The sequence below is a fragment of the Geotrypetes seraphini genome, chromosome 2 (genome assembly GCF_902459505.1).
Source record: "Geotrypetes seraphini chromosome 2, aGeoSer1.1, whole genome shotgun sequence".
Taxonomy (NCBI): Eukaryota; Metazoa; Chordata; class Amphibia; order Gymnophiona; family Dermophiidae; genus Geotrypetes; species Geotrypetes seraphini.
In genome coordinates, this window is record NC_047085.1 from 83,282,040 (window position 1) to 83,303,408 (window position 21,369).

Consider the following 21,369-nt stretch of genomic DNA (forward strand, 5'->3'; position numbering starts at 1 on the left):
TAACAAAATCTTTAGCAGCATTCTTTCTCTCAGGTTCCTAACTCACTTCAAAATTTGATAATTAAACTCAAACATCCACTTTTTCTGTTCCTTCTGTCTAATCTGTTGCTCTTTTTAGCTTTTGATTCATTCAGCAGTTGCTTCCCAGTTCATTCCAAGTACTCAGTTGCTCCCATTTATACTCAAAACTTCATTTAATTTTTCATACTATACTTCCCAGATTACTATTTTCTGATAGGAGCTCATTTCCTGTAAGTAATACTGTTAAATTCTGCTTTTATAGATTACACATGATTCACTCGATCTCCAAGTTTCTCGAGCCAAAATCATTAAATATTCTCATCCACTCCTTAATTATCGCCAAACTGGATTATTGCAACTCATTACTGACAAACATCACACAAAAAGAAAAGAAGCGTCTTCAAATAATTCAAAACACAGCCATTAAACTTATCCATAATGGTAAAAAATATGATCATGTTACTCCTTTCCTGATTAATTCACATTGGCTTCCCATCAACCATTGTATTACCTTTAAAATATTACTCTTAGCATTTAAAACTCTGTCCACTAATGAACCACAATTTATTAACAGATTGCTTATTCCTTACAATACACCACGCTCCCTCTGATCCACAAAAGTTATCGGTACCAGACGTCACGATATGTTTTCTGTGATGGCCCCGCAACTTTGGAACACTCTGCCTCAATATTTAAGAGATGAAAATGATCTAGCCATTTTAAAAATAATTTTAAAAGTTTTCTTTTTAAAGATGCTTTTAACCTTTAATTGTAAAATAGTTATCCTCCAGGCTTATACTATTCCCTCCCTAATGTTTTTCCCATCTTTGGCTCTTTCTATCTTAAAGCATTGATTTGTAACTTTATTCCTCCGTTCCTTGTGTATCAATTAGTCTGTAAGTTTGTCAGTCTAACCCATTATTTTGTTCTAAAATTTTAACTAACATGTTTAAACGTATTTTATTGTAACTCGCTTAGTAAATTGGAATAAGCGATTTATCAAATCAAAATAAAACTTGAAACTTGACTCTCAATGGCTACTTATTCAAGAATTGACATAAACATTCTCTCCTTCAGGACTTACATATGCTCTCTGGAGCTTCCTCTGTCAGCACACTGCCACGTAACCAGTGACAGGCTGTCTAGTTTATCAAAACATATTTATGTCTTCAAAGAATTCTTGGGGGCATTCTCCCTGCCCCTCCATCTGTTTTAAATAGTAACTTTATATTTCAGTATTTCAGATGTATATAAATGATGTTGATCTCTAAAATTGTATTCCTCCGCTTTCATTTGACTATTGAAATTGTTTGTTTGGGCTACTCCTCTAAGCATATTGTCCCTGATTCTATAAATGATGCCTAAAAAATAGGTATGCATGGCAGTTTTCAATTTTCGGTTAGGTGCCTCTTATAAGATTGCACCTAGCGGCACTTAAATTGAACTTAGGCACCAGTTGGCGTCAAAATCTTAGGCACTCCCCATTTATGCTAGGGTTTTCATGGCTTAAATTTGGGTACCTAATTAAGGTGCCTACTGGTGCCTAAGCCCAGTTGAGGCATTTACACGGAAAACGTACCTAAGATCCACCACAATCTGCTCTTAACCATGCCCACTTTCTAGTAGGCGCCTACCTGAAAGCAGTCTAACTAGCATTTAATTTTTTTTAAAAAATAATTCTTTATTAATTTTCAAAACTTCAACAGTACAATACAACAAATGCAACATATAATGATACGACAAAAGCACATTCAACTTTCACAAGTTCATAATCAACCATTTTCCCCCACCCATCCACCCAATAATCATTCAATATACACAAAAACATATATTGCCATAAAAACCTGACCCTATTCTGAATATTGGTATCTTCCCACCCATCCCATGTGTGAATATTCAAAAATCAATTTAAAATATAAATAACCCCCTCCAACCCTTCCCTGGATATGTACCAAAGTAAACAAAAAATTGACTCACAGTCAACAAACAATTATAATGAAGTGACATATGATGCCAATGGGCCCCATATCAATATAGATATATTATCTTGCCCCAAATTCTCAGCATTTATTCTTTCATATCTATAACTAGAGCAAAGATTTGCCCCCCAGAATGAAAAATTTAATTTTAATTTAGCCAGTTTTTGAGACAATTAAGGCCCCCTTTTATCAAGCTACATTAGGGTTTCTTATCATTGGCCGCTCTTAGAACTCCTACGAGCATTGGAGCTTTTACCACAGCGACTTGCAATAAAAAAAACTTAACGCAGCTTTATAAAAGGGTGCCTAAATTTGTTATCAATTCTGATTAATCTAATTAATTAATTAGACACCTAAATCAGTTATCTTACATTCTTAAAATTATTGTAAAATTTTTATCTTTGAAATTTTACATATTTTAATTGTGTTTTCTGTTTATGATTGTGTGTTTTATACCACTTGTGCATGTTAATATGTGCTGTGCTTTGGGAAAGTTAGTATATAAATAAATAAATAACTAACCAATAAAGAGTTCTTTACAAAAAATACATAGTAAGCACCCTACAAACTAAAAGGAGAAAAATTCCTCAGCGATAGTTCAATTGCTCAATCATTGAGCTAGTTCCAATTGGTCAAAAACCTCTTCCTCCTATTTATACATATAAAGAAACTTATCAAAAAAGCATTTGCAGTGTTATTTTTTTTATATTATAAAATTTATCAGAAGCATCTATCCAGCAAAAGGGGGGAACATCTTAAAAAGGCTCAACAGAGCCATTCATTTTGCTACTCAAAGCTTCTTCAAGTGCAAATCCAAACCCACTACATTTTATACTATTGCTTCAACAGCCAGTTATTTCTCCCTGCTGAATTTTGTTAGGCTCTTTCCACGGAATATGAGGTTCAATTACGATCTCACAATGTAGCCAAAAACTAAGGAGCAGACACCATCTATATCTTAACACTAATCTCAGTACCGATGATTTAGAAATGAGAGCTTGTACAGAAAGCTAACTGAAATTAGAAGTCCATGACTCCTTATAGGACATAAATCGATCCGTTCATGCAAGACGTTACCTCGCAAGTCTGCCCCACTTCATTCGACGAGCATTAGTAATGTTAATTTTTATGGGTCCTCAGAGGGCCACCACGCACTCAAATGTATCTCATAGTGCGGGGCTTTATGCACCCTTTCGTCACTGGACCTATATTTTTTATATGTCTCATAAATGCTATTAACATAACTTAAATATAAATATGCTAAAAGTACTTAGCTTAGTGACGCTAGTCGGGAGGGTAGAAAACATCAGTTATCCAACATGTTTCGCCCAAATGATAGGGCTTTATCAAGGCTCCCTCTCCCTAGAAAAATAAAAGATATGTGTATTTTTCCTAAATGCCTAGCCTTTTACCATATTACTTATATTAAGTGTACCATATTCATTATAAACTTTCAACCTCTTACCATTTGAAATCATATTCTCCCACCAATGCGTCAGAGACGAAATGGCGGTCACGCTTTTAGTCAGCTGTTTTATACGTATACACGACAACCACGTCCCATACTATTGGGGACGTCATTGTGTGACGTAGAGTTTGTTAAACTTTACTCCTCCCCTTTAATACTATTTACCAGGTTAGTTATACCAGACAAAATTCACAAACATCCCCTGGAACCTAAATCATATTAATGAAGCCCATTTTAATTCATTATTTAATCCCTTGGGAACTACCGTATTCAGGCGGTAGATCCAACGCTGTTCGGAAAAATTTAACCTCCCCTCCCAATCACCCTCCAGCTCTTTATCACTCATACACTCTATCACTCTCCATCTCAAATGTTGGATATCATGGCCTTTCTCAAGCCAGTGCTGAACTATAGGGGCTTGCAACGTCCTGGTGTTAATACGGGATTTATGTTCATTCAACCGTATGTTGATCGCCCGTTTAGTTCGCCCCACATACACCAAGTCACAGGAGCAAACAATGATGTATACCACCCTAATAGATTTACATGTCGTATTTGACCTGGCTTTTACTGAATATCCTGATTGGGGGTCAGTCCACTGAACCCCCTCCAGCGTGAGATCACACCATTGGCACTGGTGACATTTGCTATGCTCAGCATATTCTATTGGACGTGTTACTTTCCTCAGGGTCTGACCTATGGTCTTACCCCTACGGTAAGAAAATAGAGGTGGTTCAGAGAAAATCTCATGTAAGCTTAGGATATGCCAATGTTGTTTAATAAGAGAGGCCAGCATCCCTGCCACGTCCAGAATTGTGTCTGGTTTTTTTTAACATAGGTGCCTTAAATTTAGGCCAGAATTATAAAGGCTTGCATTTAAGGCACCTGTCTCACACCTACGGGGATGCATTGGAACACCTATGGATACCTAAAGGCCACATCAGGAACAAACCATGACCATGCCGGCCTTAGGTATCTGTAGGCATCCCTATGCACTTCCGTAGGTGCCTGCATTTTTTTTTTTTTTTTTAATAAAATGTGCATCTCAAATGGTTTTTTAAACAGTAGTAGGATGTGTTCTGCTGCCTAACTCTGGGATGCTGTTTGGAGAATTTTCCCCATAGTTCATATTATTTTCTTTCTCATTTCAAAGCATAATTTTAGACAGAAAGTTCTCAGAATTTGCTAGAATCTGAATTTATAGAAAATTGCAGGTAGATGAAGCCTGTGTGTGCTTTGGCATGTGTGCATATCAAGGAAAGTTTTATTTAAAAAACTGTTCATGTTGTGGCAGGGAAGCCCCTGTCACATCCACAAACTCTGCTGCTTGCTCTAGTTCGGCCAAACCAGCACCTATGCCTAGAGAGAGAAATAGGGTGGAAAAGCTGATCTGAAGTTTGAGACAGCTTTCAACTCCTTACTCTCCTCTTTGGGGTCTGCATCCCCAACCCTCTATGTCATGTCTGTCTGTCCAAGTTAGATTGTAAGCTCTTCCGAGCAGGGCTGTCCATGTAATGTCAAAATGTACAGCGCTGTGTACACCCTTCAGCGCTATAGGAGCGTTAAATAATAATATGGGGACCCTTAGCAGCTACAAAGTAGGTGGTGGAAAGGGTTCCTGTGAAAGGTCACTTTGGTCAGCCACAAAACCTAGAGACTTGAAGAAAGCATAAGTGTTTTATTCAGCATATTCGGACTCCTGAGCCCCCAAGCTGGAAGCTTCAGAAGTGCAAAAACCAGGATATTACAGTGATATTTATGCATTTTCTGGCTGGACAACTGAATGCTAGATACAACTTCTCATTTGTTACTTTTGCTACATTTTCTTAACAATCATTGGTCCTAAGCTCACACTTATTATTAGTTCAGGGGTTAACCTTATAGTCCTATAGGGAGCAGGTCACTTATTTAAGCCCTGCAGTCTTTCTGTTACATGTTCAGGAGGGCGAAATACAATATGGTTATCTCAGCATACACAGTAAGAAGCTAATACCCAAGCTACAACATCCAGTGTAGGCAGGCTAGAACATGAGATAAGTCAGGTCTGCAATTAAACATAATTCAGCATTTTTATTAAGGAGAAAACTTAGTGTAAGACTCGGAAAAACCAGTCCCAGACTCCTTCACTTGAAGTAAATTTTTATAATGGCCGCATGCTAACGACAAAGTGCTAAATGTGCCATTTTCCAGCTGCAGCACAAGTAGCCTTGGAGCATGGGAAATACCAGTGTATAGGGTATGCTAAGGCCAGTTTTGCCACAGCTTTAGTTAAAGGACTCCATTGAGAGTAATTTGATAAGTAAGCATCTACTGTGAGTGCATTTTCAGGTGCTTTTTAGAGTCAATTTTACAAAGACAAGTGCCTACAGTACTAGTATACTTAGCAAAAAATGAACCTATATTACAGGTATAGCCATTTGCACTTCTGCAGGAGTAGGTGCAAATGTCCATATCTATAATATTTAAGTACGTGCATAGATAAGCATAGTTTGTAATCTACAGATATGAGTCATGTACAGTCTGCCCATGGTTGGCCCAAGCTCTACCCCTGCACTTGCCATGTCAAAGTGGGAAATTTTGCATACTAACAGAGAAAAATGAAAGCAGATGTAGACCATAAGGCCTATCTAGTCTGCCTAACCATAACATCTACTATCCCCTACTCACCCTTAGAGATCCAACATATTTGTCCAAAGATTTTTTGAATTCAGATACACAGCACCTAATTCAGTAGGTGCCTAGGAAAACAACGAATACCATTCAAAATTAGGCACTGTGAATACACTAAACCAGTGTATCGCAAACTACTTGCTTCCTGAGATTCCAAGTGTGCTGCGACACACTGGGGAGGAGGAGAGGCTCTGGCGCCGGCTAACTGCCTACTGGACGTGCCTCTCGTGGCGAGAGGCACGTCCTGTAAGCAATCAGCCGGCGCCAGCACCTCTCCTCTGCTGCCCTCTTCCCTGCTGGTACCACCCCCACACACACTGGTGGCTCAGGGCCTATCTGGAGGGCCTTCACACATGTGCGGAGGTTGATGTGATTACGTTATGTATGCATATGATGTCATCACGGTGACATCCACACACTTCCGGATGCCTCGAGCCGTGGCCACTATGTTTAGTGTGCTGCGGCTCGACAAATTTTCTGGATGCAGACATAGTCAATATCAACTCTATATGGTATAAACGTACAGCTGTATCAGTATTATTGGGACTCCAATACTTCACCCAACCTCCACAATATCCAACATCCCTCTCCACAAAATTACAAGTTGTTCCACATGCTCTCATATATTTCAAATCTGGCAAAATGTAAATTGTATACTTAGTTTAATATGCTACTGGGTTACATGATCAGTATACAATTTATTTGAATATGTTTAAATAGATTAATCTCAAGGAAACTTCTAAAAAGATTATGGTGGATAAAAAAATTAAAAAGTTTAAAAAAAAGTTTACCCAAATAACTACAATAAAAGAATGTGAGCCAATGAGGAATAAAAACACCGGTACCCTACCTCTATTGAACATTACTAAGGGTGGAGGAGGTGTACCTGAGACCACATTTTGCCAGATTTGAAATATATGAGAGCATGTGGAACAACTTGTAATTTTGTGGAGAGGGATGTTGGATATTGTGGAGGTTGGGTGAAGTATTGGAGACTTGTGTTGTATAACTCCCAACCATTAATGAAACAGAGTTAAATAGTGCCATTTTTAGTGTGAATGCTCATTATTATTGGGACCATCATTTATTCATGCACTACTGGAACACGAAAATCATAAGACATAAAGTGGAGTAAAAGGACCTCAATAACTTGCTTCCTGGACTCACAAGGCGTCTTTTAGAACCTGTATCATCATAGGACTACAAAAAACTCCATATAGCATAGAAATCAGTATTCATTCTTCTTATTCAATAATACTGTATGTGTTTTTCTTCAGTGTGTCTGTTTCTTTCACAAACTCCAATAGAAGTGCAAATGTGATGGCAATTGAAGTGAAAATCAGAGCTAGCTGACTAGCAGTAAAAAACTTTCACAATTTTTTTTTTTAATGTGCACTAAAAATATAGGGCTTCTTTTACAAAGGTGCGCTAGCGTTTTTAGCGCACGCACCAGATTAGCGCGTGCTACCTGAAAAACTACCGCCTGCTCAAGAGGAGGCGGTAGCAGCTAGCGTGCGCGGCAATTTAGCACGCGCTATTCCATGTGTTAAGGCCATAACGCACCTTTGTAAAAGGAGCCCTTACTTAGTTCTTCTGATATTCATCTCATAAACTGGTACACTTTTCCCAAACTTGCTCCCGATAGGGGGCCTCCCGTTTCACTACTTGATTGAGCTACTTCAGGGGAAACTTAGCGACAAATCATTCGCTAATGATGCTACCAAACAACAAAATGGTTTTCAAAAATGGCCAAAAATGGCTTGCTGTTAAGGAAATGAAATTACAGGGTTGGAAAGGCGCTGACCTAAATCAAGTTTCAAGTTTCAAGTTTATTATGGGCCTTGATAAATCGCTTAATCGGATATTCTAAGCGATTTACATTTAAAATTTACAATGTAAAATCAAAGAACAATAATAATGCAATACATAATAATACATACAATTTAAATAATGGCTAAAATATTCTAAATTTAAACAATATAAAACACTAGGAAGGGAGGGATGAAATATAATTTTAAAGTAAAGAAGAAACATTAAGGGCATATACAAAAAGGATAGACAGTAATTAAAACATGTTCAACCAAATGATTAATTCATGAAATATAAAATTATGTAGAAAAGGCATCTTTAAAAAGAAAAGTTTTTAACTCAATTTTAAATTTTCCAAGGTCTTTCTCCTCCCGTAAAGAAATAGGGAGGGCGTTCCATGTTTGAGGTGCCGTACAAGAAAAAATAAGTTGTCTTCTTGTATTAATAATTTTTAAAGATGGGATCGAAAGCAGATTTTGTTCACTAGAACGTAAAATTCTCTTTGCAGAGTATGGAATCAGTAATCTATATAAAAAAGCAGGGGTCTTATTAATTAAATGACTCCAATGCTTTCTTTGATACTTATCAGTCCATCTCTAATTCTTTCTTATGATATAAAATTGTACATAGGAATACTTTCATAGCTAGGCATAAATATATATACTTCTATGCAATTGAGAAAACTCAGACTGTGGGTTATTCTTAGTGTGACCATATGGCTCCATAAAAAAGGGGACGGATTGAGACATCCGGGTTTTTGGCTCCAGAAAAAAGGGGACGGATTGAGACATCCGGGTTTTACTTCCATTGAAAGCAATGAAAGTAAGGAGAACAGATTGAGACATCTTGATTGCTTTCAATGGAATTAAAACCTGGATGCCTCAATCCGTCCCCTTTTTTTCTGGAGCCATATGGTCACACTAGTTATTCTCAAATTCTGTTAGTTCCTGTCTTGGACTGATACTGAGCATTTTAAAACTCGTAATTCTTAAGGATCTCATTTAGCATACTGTGTCAAAGAATGACCTAATTATAGAGACTGAGATATATTTGTAAAGTGTGAGTCACTCTGTCTTACTCTTTTCTCTTATATTTTCCCCCAAATAAAATGATCCAATTCAGCACTGCCTGGTTTCTGGATTACAAATAGCTGAAGCTCCAAATCAAAAGGTTCTCAAATTAAAGACAGAAATGGTTGTCATCTGTAAATTATGGTAACCATATAATAGCAATGTTTCTTTTTCACTATTAGATTTGAAAGCAGCCATAAAGATCCACTTTGTTGCAATAGACCACAATAAATTTTTCGGGCCTAGTGCTGAGCTGCTGTGGCTGTTGGATGAAGTAGAGTACTGGCGGTGATGCTTTATTTTATTTGTATATTAAGTGGTGTCACAAATTTAAATGGTGTCACTGAATATACTTTTAAGTGGTGGCTGCATCACCACTTTTAAACATGTGCTAAAACAGGGATCTCAAAGTCCCTCCTTGAGGGCCGCAATCCAGTCGGGTTTTCAGGATTTCCCCAATGAATATGCATTGAAAGCAGTGCATGCACATAGATCTCATGCATATTCATTGGGGAAATCCTGTAAACCTGACTGGATTGCGGCCCTCAAGGAGGGACTTTGAGACCCCTGTGCTAAAAGCTTGCTTTTTTTTGTTAGCCTATATCACAGGTGTCAAAGTCGGTCCTCGAGGGCCAGAATCCAGTCGGGTTTTCAGGATTTCCTCAATGAATCTGTATGAGATCTATTTGCATGCACTGCTTTCAATGCATATTCATTGGGGAAATCCTGAAAACCCGACTGGATTCTGGCCCTCGAGGAGGGACTTTGACACCCCTGGCCTATATCATGGGTAGGCAATTCCGGTCCTCGAGAGCCGGAACCAGGTCAGGTTTTCAGGATATCAACAATGAATATGTATGAGATGGATTTGCATGCACTGCCTCCTTGAGATGCAAATCTATCTCATGCATATTTATTGTGGATATCTTGAAAACCTGATCTGGCTCTGGCTCTCGAGGACCGGAATTGCCTACCCTTGGCCTATATGAAAGGGGACAAATTTTACCAAGCACCATATAAACTTCTGGCCAGTTCCCACTCTAACTCTGCTTCTTAGTTAATGTATAACTTTTATGTATAACTCATGGTCTTGGGTTATACACATAAATCATATATACAAGGAAAATATAAAAAAAGAGACTAGCCTACTATATGTATTCAGCAACTGTACCAACCACACAAGTCTTTTTTTAAATATAAGGCATTTATTGTTATTATTTTACATTATTTATAGATTCTTAATAGGTAGTCTGGTTTTAAGATTTATCTGAAGTGTTAATTGAATGTCAAAATTTCTTGTTTATATCAAATTATTATGTTGAGCAGATATTAACCCAATAATATGTTTCTTCTTTTTGCTTCAGGAAATGACCTATTTCTAGTTGCAGTTCATGAACTGGGTCATGCATTAGGCCTCGAACACTCAAATGACCCCACCGCTATCATGGCTCCTTTTTACCAGTATATGGAAACTGACAACTTCAAGCTACCCACCGATGACTTACAGGGCATTCAGAAGATATATGGTGAGTCACAACTGTTTTTATTTCATAAATGTTGCTATTTGTTCACAATAATGCAATACTTCATACACACTGAAACAGAGTTATCTTTATATTAATTATATGGGGAGCCCAGTTTTCATCCTCTCTACAGTACAAGGAGGCCTGTACTGCATTTAGGGGCCTCCAAGGTATACTTCTAAGGAAGCTTCCTCTATGAAGAGGAAAGTTTGCCCACCTGGTCCCACCCTGGTTTAAGGGGGGTGACATGCTGTGGTGTTTAGTGAGTTCTGTGCTGTTGCTTGCTGGTTTACGTATAGTAGTGTGGTTGGGGGTGCTGCTTTGCCTGGTGGGGGGACATGTTTCGTGGGGTTGGAGGTGGGATCGTAGCTTTGCGGATATGGGGATTCTTCCAGAGGATCAATAAGATGTTGTGGTATTGCTATTCCAATTTAGGAATGGGAAATACTTGTGTGAGACACTGCCATAGGTATTGGTGAGGTCAGGCGACATTGCCGGTCTCCCAACGGAGGGGGGGGTGGGCAATGATGCGATTAATTTTGAGAATAAAGCACAGTATGGATTTTGGGGTCAACAACTAGTTCGTTACCGACTAGTTTTTCAGCTCCACTGCTTGCCCTGTATCAGTAGCATGGAATATTGCTACTATTAACTGCTCCCAAACCCCACTTCTGGGGAACACCTTTACATTGTCCAAATAGACTTAAGTACATAACTTCTAAACATGCATAAGATTACTTACATGCCAACAGGATAATTTTATAAAAGTCAATTTCTGCACACAAAGGAGTAAATTCTATATATGGCACTTTGAGTTGCCCAGGCAAATTTGGGTATGCAGCAAATTTGTGTGTGCAACTTAATTGAAGAATGAGCATTTAGCACTAATTGGCATCTTGACATACAATTACTAGCGCTAATTTGATTTAATTAAATGTTACATGTGTCATTTTAGGCACGGACTCTGCACCTAAATTTTACACATGAGCCCAAAAAGAGGCATGGAAACGAGATAGTTATGGGCAAATTGGAGACATGCCTAAAACTGAGGTGCATAATTGTAGAATAAGGAGGATCATTGCCTAATTTAGGCACAAGAATTTGCACCTAAAGTTAGTCATGATTCCAAGGCATAAGCACTTTTCTATGGACCACGTCTAACTCTAAGTACCATTTATAGAATAGCGCTGAACTTTGGTTTTTTTCATTGCTGATTATTTTTTAGGTGCCCTATATAGAATTTACCCCCAAGTGCTGTTTTCTGCACCGAAATGCTTTAGGAAATTTTCATCATGACTCTTCATCATTTTTAGATGTGTTATCTAATTCTCTCAGAATTCTAAAAGCTCTCAGACCTAGCTTGCTAAGCATTTTATTCCCATTCTGAGTTTATGGGAAACAAGCTTGGTAAATCTGGCCTTTAATTTGTTGCTGTTTTGCTCATAACAGTCTATGTATTAATGAGTAAATTGCCTCAGACAACATTCTAGATATACACAAACTACCCCCTCCCCTTTACGAAGCCACATTAGGCTTTTTTTTATCACTGGCCATAGCGGTATTAGCTCCGACGTTCACAGGAATTCTATGAGCGTCAGAGCTAATACTGCTTGCAGCTGGCAATAAAAAAAAGCCTAACCTGACTTCATAAAGTGGGCCTAAATAAATACAAATATGCGCCACATACCCCCTCTTTTACAAAGGTACGCTAAGCTTTTTAGCGCGCGCTAAATATTAGCACACTAAACGCTAATGCGTGCATGCTGTCCTATGGATGCATTAGTGGTTAGTGCACACGTTGATTTAGTGCATGCTAAATCTGCGCTAAAGTGCTTAGCGCGCCTTTATAAAAGAGGACCATAATGTCATTCCAGGCAACGTCCATTCGCGTTAACTTCCATGAATTCACTTCTAAAGATCTCCCAACCCCCATAAGATCTTTAATAGTTTTGAACTGATGGGGATTGTTACCAGACTCTGCTAGCTTCTTATTAATACATTTTTTCTTACATTGTAAACAACCTTATCATAATAATACCTACTCTGAGCCCATTTTCTCTTTAAGTCATCTGACTGATTCCTTCTGTCTGTCCTTATCTTGCTGTGTTGCTGTCAAGCACCTTAGCAACTGAGGGACACAGTTCACATTCACATTGGGCTCTGGCAGGTGTGCAGACATCCTTGGCTTGCATGACACTGGAACTGGAAGGGTGAATGGAAAGGTATCTGGAGGACCAAGGATAGGAATGATGGCCAACTACTACATCTCCTCCACTTTTCCTGTGCAGATAATGACAACTGCTGCTCCAGCACCTTCTTCCCTCCCTGAGTTCATGGATCAAGGCAGAGAGCTGGATGAGGGCAGTGAGAGAGGCAATTAAGGCTGGAGGGGACCCCAGTAACACAGGTGGCAGCTTATATGCTTGGCTCAGATACTCTTGGGCCGTAACCTGAATCTGGATGAATATAGACAGCAGAAGCTGTAGTTCCTGTGCCAGGGGTTGGATGCCCAGAGACGGTAGAATGAGCTGCAGCAGAAGCTCCTCCACGCTACCTAGCAGATGAGAAAGGGGTTGTGTTTAGTCTTGCAAACACATCTGACATAAACTGCTGAGATTATGTACAGATCTGCAGGACCTCCATGCAGCTGTGGAGACCACCCAGATCCCTACTGAGTGCATGCTCGCACCTACCTCCAGCACTGCAGAAGCTGCAAAAGGCCATCCCCAGCCAAACAGGGCTGGGTGGGACCAGGGCTTATTTTAGGGTTGGTGCCATGCCAGCCATCAGCAGGGGCCATCAATTGGCCTAATTTCAGCAGGACAGCCTTCTCTGTAGTTGCATCTGGCACTCCTGAGAACATTGAGAGCAGCACAGTAGATGAAGGGGACTCAGACAATGACTTTGGGGCTGAAAGGCAACCTTCACAGCTTCTGCTTTGACATAGGAAGGGGGGGGGGGCTCAGGAAGATCCCAGAGGGGACATGGATGAGGAAGGGGCTGAAGCAATGGCAAGAGGAGGAATAAGTAGGCAAGAGGACCCAGATGTGGGCTCTGTGTTGGGTGTGTGAAGGTGTGTGCCTATGGGAAAGGTGGAAGGGTCATAAGTATTATGGGTAGGGAGGAAGGGTGGGTATCATGGTAAGGGGGTGGGGGAGGGGGTTTGTGAGAAATGTAATGCACAAATAAAACTGTTCACTCACATTTACATGAAGTTTGTCTGTATTAAGTGTTGTCTGGTGCAAACACCCTGCTGAAGCACACCATAGTCAGCTCTGTGGATGGGAGGGCTCCTCATCCTCATGATCTGGTGACTACTACTGTTGTTACTGTGGGGGTAGGGAGGAGGTTCTGCCAGAGGTTGCCTTCTTAGTGGACCATGTTATGCAGCATGCTATAAAGATTTGGGCTACCTTATCAGGTCTGTAGAAGTGCTCTATCCCAGAACCATCCAGGCATTGAAATCTATTCTTCGAAGCTCAATGATGGCTATGTTGCTCCTGTGTCTGCCATTGTATTTCTCCTCTGCATCATTTTGGGGGTGCATGATGGGGGTCATAATCCAAGCTTGCTGGGGATAGAATCTGCCTCCTGGGGTGGGGTGGGGGAAGAAGAATGAGAGATGGGGGGTATTGACAGCTATGATTACCTTGGGAAAGGGGGAGGATGGGCCCATTAGTAGGGAGGGACTGTATTGGGGATGACAGGAAAGACAAGAGTCTGGGGTTGGTTTGTCTTTTTGGTGCTTACTTAGCAGCCAGCTGCCAGTGATCTCCCTTTGGTTTAATTTCCAGAAAATTCCTAATTGCTGGAATATTTAGGCACACACATCCACTTTCTATCCCTTGGTATCACACAGAACCTGCATTTCATAGAGTAGAGTGCTTTCCTGTTGTGGTAAGTGGCCTTGTCCACTCAGAGGGGAGTGGGGGGGGGGAGTCTGAGTGCAACATGTATGTAGTCATTGGTGCCTATGACTGAGGGGAAGTAGGCTATGGCATAGAACTGTGTCATGGTATCCTGGAGGGCTTGGATGGTGCTAGGAAAGGTGATGTATTCCAGGATTTGGGTGAGGAAGGCTGGCTGATTGAAACCTGTGTTTGTTGCTAGTTCAGACTGTGAACGCCTGGTGCACAGGAATGCAAGGAAAGTGGTGACATTGAGGTGGATGGGTATAGGTGCAGGCTTGGAGGAGAGGTTTGAACTGCTCACAGAGGTCCTTTATGGCAGTCCTGTCAAAGTGAAATCTGTCTATACATTCCTGGTCTGTGAGTTCCAGGAAGCAGGAGTGGGACCTGGACACTTTTACCCTGGGATATCTCCTGCGGGGTATCCCACTATCCCCACAAACACTACTGTGTGCGCATACACCTACCACACATAGTGATCCCTTCCCCAGACAGAAAAATGATCTAAGTGTCATCATTGAGGATACAATGTGTGGTGGCAGCTAAGAAAGCAAATAGAATGATAGAAATTATCAGGATAGGAATGGAAAAGAAAGATGAAAATGTAATGTGTATAATTCTGGTTGCCACATCTAAAAAAAAATAGCAGAATTAGAAAAGGTACAGAGAAGGGTAAAAAAAAATTATAAAAGGGTTGGGATGACTTCCCTATGAGGAAAGGCTAAAGCAACTAGGGCTCTTCAGCCTGGAGAAGAGACGCTCAGGGGAGATATGATAGAGGTCTATATAATTCTGAGTGGAGTGGTAAGGGTAGATGTGAATCGCTTGTTTACTATTTCAAAAAATACTAGGACTAGGGGACATGTGATGAAACTTCAAATTAGTATATTTAAAACAAACCAGAGAAAATGTTTCTTCACTCAACGTTTAATTAAACTATGGAATTTGTTGCCAGAGAATGTAGCTTAACAGGGTTTTAAAAAGGTGTAATTTCCTAAAATCCACTACTTATTCCTAGGACAAATAACATAAAATCTGATTTACACCTTGGGATCCTGCCAGGTATTTGTGACCTGGGTGGTACTGTTGGAAACAGGATACTGGACTTGATAATAATAATAATAATTTATTTTTTTATATACCGCCAAAGCCATAATAGTTTGAGGCGGTTTACAATAAGAAGTGCTGGACAATCAGCGAATTGGTTACATTACAAAGTCATTGAATATAAGGTACAGGATGGGAGTAGTGAAACACTATAAGATTCTTAGGTTATAATCGATTAAAAAATTTTGTTTTTATTGATTTTCTAAAATTGAAGTAGGATGAGGAATGCATGATAATGTTACCCAGCCATTTGTTCCATTTACCTGCCTGGGAGGCAAGAGTTCTGTCCAGGAATCTTTTGTAGTGGCAATTCTTTAATGATGGTTAGGTGAACATATGAATTCTGTGTGGGCCTAATAGCACTGTCCAGATTAAATTGAGAAACCAGGTACATATGGGCCAGGCCAAATATTGATTTGTAACAAAGGCAAAAAAATTTAAACAAAACTTGTGCTTCCAGGGGCAGCCAGTGGAGTTTTTGATAATAGGGACTAATGTGTTCCATTTTCACAACCTAAAAATCAGTCAAACTGCTGAATTTTGAATGACAGAGCCTCTGGAGGGTTTTTATGTAGGTTCCCAAATAAATGATGTTACAGTAGTCAAGTATGCTTAGAATGGAAGATTGAACCAATAAGCGGAATGATACTGCGTCAAAATATTTTCTGATGGTTCTGAGTTTCCATAATATCGAGAAGCATTTCCTAACCAATAAATCCGTGTGTACATTTAGGGTACGGTGTCGGTCCAGAGTCACTCCCAGAATTTTTATGGAATCTTCAATAGGGAAGGCCTGACCATTCACAAAAATTGTTGAGTCTTTAATTTTATCATTTGGACTTGCTAAGAAAAATTTGATTTTGTCTGAGTTGAGTTTTAATTTGAATTTGTGCATCCATAACTCGATCTGTTTTAAAATGAATGACAGGCAACCCTGTTTCAGGCAACAGGGTTGTAAGGGGGATAGTGATATCGTCTGCATAGATATAGAATTTGACTTTTAAGCTTTGCAATAAGTTTCCCAATGAGGCAAGGTAAATGTTAAACAATGTTGGAGATAGAGAAGAGCCCTGCGGCACTCCGCAAGAGTTTACCCAGCTGCTGGATTGTTTATAATCACTATAGACTTGATATGATCGTTTAGTTAAAAAACCCTGAATCCATTTTAACACATTACCTGAAAGACCAATTAACTCCAAACACTCAATCAATATGGCATGATGGACCTTCGATGTGTCCCAGTATGGCAACTCTTATGTTCTTAACACCCAGACACTCTCCTACCTCTGACAAACGGTCCTTAGACACACACAGTAACAGCAGTATTTCCACACATTCCACATACATACAGGTGGCAGAATTAGCACTCACTCTCCAGCTCGATGTGCAGTTAATCCATCCCATCGATCTTAATAACATAGAAGATGTTGCATCCATCAACCACAAACTAGAAAAAATCAAATTGTGGTTAGATTCAAATAGGTTGTCCTTTAACATCAATAAATCAAAACTAATGATCTTTCCCTTTAAAGATGGAATAACTCTTCAGACCCCCTTAAAATTTGAATTTCTCCCAATTAAAGTCGTACCCACTTTAAAGCTGCTTGGAGTCACTTTTAACTGTAAATTTTCCTATCACAATCATATTAGTACGGTTGTTCAGAAATGCTTTCCCTCTCTCTAAACGACTAGACCCAGCTTCCATGAATATACTGATCCATTTTTTGGTAATTTCTTGTATAGATTATTTATGGCGCAAATAAATATGATCATGTTTCTCCTCTTCTGTTCAACGCACATTGGCTACCCGTTGAACATAGAATTAATTACTCTTAACTTTTACAACTCGCTCATATAATCAACCAGAGTTCATTGATAGACTCTTAATTCCTTATAGTCCCTCTAAATCTCTTTCTTCTATGCCATAGAATCTCCTTGTCATACCATTATTAAAATTAATCAATGCGTTGAGATCCAACAATTTCGCTGTCACTGCACCTTCTCTCTGGAATTCGCTGCCTAATCATTTACATATTGAATCCGTGCTATAGCAATTTAAAGCAAAATTAAAAACATTCCTGTTCCAATATGCTTTTGGATAACAACTGTACTTTTAAGGACTAAAACAAGCTTTATAGCTTTTTACCCTTACCTATTGTTTTTTCCCCTAACTGTGCTCTTTTTCTCAAAGATTGTAATTCTCACCCTTCTTTCCTAATTGTGTGAAGTTAGTTTATATGTTTTGGTATGTGTTTACTAACCTACCCTGGTTCTGTTTAATAATTTAATTTTAACTTGTTTTTAAGATACTTTTTTATTTTGTACACCACCTAGAAATTTGATTAAGCGGTATAAATTTTTTTTTTAATAAATTTGAAACTTGAGCTCCTGACACAGAGACAGCACAGTGACATAGGCTATGGTGACTGACTGAGAGTGGAGAAGGAGTGGAAGTGTGGGTGGGAGACAAGAAGTAACTAGAGGGATGGGGGAAGGGGGTGACTGGGGTCTGGCAAGTGTGAGTGTGGGATGGGAGAGTGGCAGACAAAGAAGCAGGGCAGTTAGGGGTTCAGAGAGGGACACAGGCAAAAGAGCATTCAGAAACTCTTCAGTATTTCAAATGCTCACTTCTTGCTCTCCAGTCTCCAACACAACCAAATCGCTAGTGGGTAAAAAGACAATTTGTTCCTCACCTTATTTGCCTTTAAAGCACCTAAACAAATCATATTGCTGTCTCTTATGGTGGCAAAACATATGTCTCCTAATGCCATGCACATCACACCTACACAACGCCCACTTTGCAGATGTCTTGATTTTGGCAACTAGAGTTGTGTGACTTTTTTTTTTTTTTGTTTTGATTATATGCTTTGGACATGTTGCCAGTAGATGTGTTTCTGTTATGTCATTTTTTCGATGTCGTTTTTTGAAAATGAATCCCATAGAAAGCTACCATCCTAGTCCTCCAGACCTATTTAGCAACATCAACAGTTTCAAACGCACAAAATGTGTTGAAGTACGAAAGCAAGCATCTAGACTCCAGTTCCAGCATTGAATTTGGACAGACAGAAGGAACGAGCGAGAATCTGCTTGTATGTACAGGAATGGAACAACGGAATGTGCAAAACCAGAAGAAACAGCTCCTTAAAGAATTAGATCAGCAGATAAGAAAAAAAAAAAAAAAAAGCAATGGCAAATGCACAAATAAAGTGGAAAATATATAGTGCAACTCCAGGAATTATATGTGGATCAAGCCTAGTTATATGAATGATTTAAGGATAGGCAAACTGAAACTTAAGGGTTATACCAGTGTCTCGCAAACTTTCCGGCCGGTGACACACTAAATCCAGTGCTCCGGCCAGAAGGCACCCAGAAGTGCACAGATGTCGACACAATGGCGTCACACGCATGCATGATGTCATCGCATCGACGGCCACGCATGTGCGGAGGCTCATCTGGCCGCAACCCGCTGGTGGAGGGATCCAGGAGGTACAGGGAGAGAAAGATAGACGCTGGCCAGGAGGAGAGCAATCTGCGCCGGCTGACTTCCTACAGGACGTGCCTCTCGTCACGTGGATGATTCTCCTCTTCACCAGTGTGTCGGCACACAGTTTGCGATACACTGGGTTATACATTCGGTATGCTGCCTTTCTGTGGTACAACCAAAGCAGCGTATATGTTATATACAGGGAATATCTCTGTCCCTAGTGGACTCATAATCTGTTTTTTGTACCTGGGCCAGTGAGAGTTAAGTGCATGCCAAGGAACGGAACTCACTTCCCCTGGTTCTCAGCTCACTGCACTAAACATCAGGCTGCTTCTCCACTCCTAGGAGAGATTGATAGTTGCAGCCATGGTCAGTGTTATTATAGATGAGATCATTCACAAAACCCTAAAAAAATGGTACAACAAACATCTGTACATTATGTAGTAATAATAATAAAGAGCTAGAAGCAATTAATCATTTTGTAGCTAGCTGTGAAGTGCTGATGACAGAAAAGGTAAATTAAGGGGAAGGCATAACAAGGTACTACATTTTATTCATTGGAAATTTTGTAAACATTACAATATCACTGTACTGGAAAGACTTTGGGATCATGACCTTGAGAACTGTGGAGAATGAAGAGGTTATAATAACTTGGGTCATCCCCGTGAATAGCGATAACAAGCTGGATGGGAAAAAAAAAGTCAGACATACTGTTAAAAGACAAAAACACAAGAATGGAATTGATTGCAGATACATCAGTCCCAAGCTTTTACTCTGTGAATGTGTGGAGAGTATCAAAAGAAATCCCAAGACCAAGAAAATGTGTCGGAAAGATACCGAAATATTTCACATAATGTTGGGTGCCGCAGGCTTGATTTAAAAAAGTATTTTCGAGCACACTGAAAGACTACACACCCTCGACATATGAGAATGAGGTTCATTACTGCTGTGGTATGCTCCAAACTAAAAACACAAAACACTAAGGGCTCCTTTTACGAAGCCATGTTAGGCTTCTTTTTAAAAAATCAAATTTTAATTTTACCAATCAAGTATCCACTTGTACAGAAAGTTGAAGAAAAGCAAACAATTAAAGCACAACCAATAATTATCAAGAAAAATAAGATATATAGCTTAACTTCAGCTCAAGTCCTCCAATTAGATCCAAAATTTAATATAGCGAGTCGTATTAACAAACATTAACAAATATTTGAATCAAATATAAAGGAAAATAAGGTCCTTTAACTGAGAGAGGATATCGTTTAATATTCAAACTGCACTTATGGTTTTCCTTCGTCCATTCGAGCTGTCAGTTGGAAGGGCTCAAAGAAGACATATTTTTTCATACAATATTGCATTACACATTTACATGGGTGATGAAGAAAAAAAAAATCCCTCCAAGAGAGATAACCCCTGGCTTTAGCATAAGAAATCCACGCCTTTTTTTTTTTAATCGCCTGCAGCTCATAGAATTCCTATGAGCGTCAGAGCTAATACTTCCTTGGCTGGCAATAAAAAAAAAGCCTAACACAGCTTCTTAAAAAGAGGAGCAAATGTGTTAGCTGTTGGAAAAATTGCACAGGAGTGGGAGCAATGCACCATGTTTATATAAATAATAAAAATATATAATGGATGAGAAAAAGCCTTCGAAACTGTTAGTAGCTTCACAACAATTCAAGTTCAAATGCCACCTTTTGTATAATCACAGGCATAAAAAACTCATCTGCTTAATAAACAAACCGTGAAGAACAGAGCTCCCACAACCTTGCAAAAAAATTCCTGCAATGTGGAAAAATTCAATTCCAGAAATCCACAAATTCATTCAGCACAAGCATACTCAAAGCAACCTAAGACAATAATCTTTCTTTCACATTCTCCGAACAATAATCTTCTTCCATCACATTCACCTGAAGCAGACGGTGAGTTTCGACAAAACAGAAATTTCTATCGGGAATGTGATGGAAGAAGATTATTGTTCGGAGAATGTGAAAGAAAGATTATTGTCCACGGTTTATTTAAGTTGAGAGTGTGGCGCAGTGGTTAAAGCTACAGCCTCGGCACCCTGAGGTTGTGGGTTCAAACCCATGCTGCTCCTTGTGACCCTGGGGAAGTCACTTAATCCCTCCATTGCCCCAGGTACACTAGATAGATTATGAGCCCACTGGCACAGACAGGGAATAAATTCATGTAAACCATTCTGAGCTCTCCTGGGAGAACGGTATAGAAAATTGAATAAATAAATAAATTTGTGGTTTTCTGGATTTGAATTTTTCCACCATGTAGGAGTTTGGTTTTTTTTGTTTTTGTTTTTTTTGCAAGGTTTTCAGAGCTCT

At 39.4% G+C, this 21,369-nt stretch overlaps 1 protein-coding gene across 1 annotated transcript in view; it reads left to right on the forward strand.

Annotated features, from left to right (window-relative positions):
- MMP16 (matrix metallopeptidase 16) overlaps positions 1–21,369 on the forward strand; it is a 734,678-nt gene that overhangs the window by 509,336 nt on the left and 203,973 nt on the right. Inside the window, exon 5 of the mRNA XM_033933350.1 lies at positions 10,382–10,543. Coding sequence (XP_033789241.1) covers positions 10,382–10,543 — 162 coding nt within the window. The remainder of the gene's footprint in view (positions 1–10,381; positions 10,544–21,369) is intronic.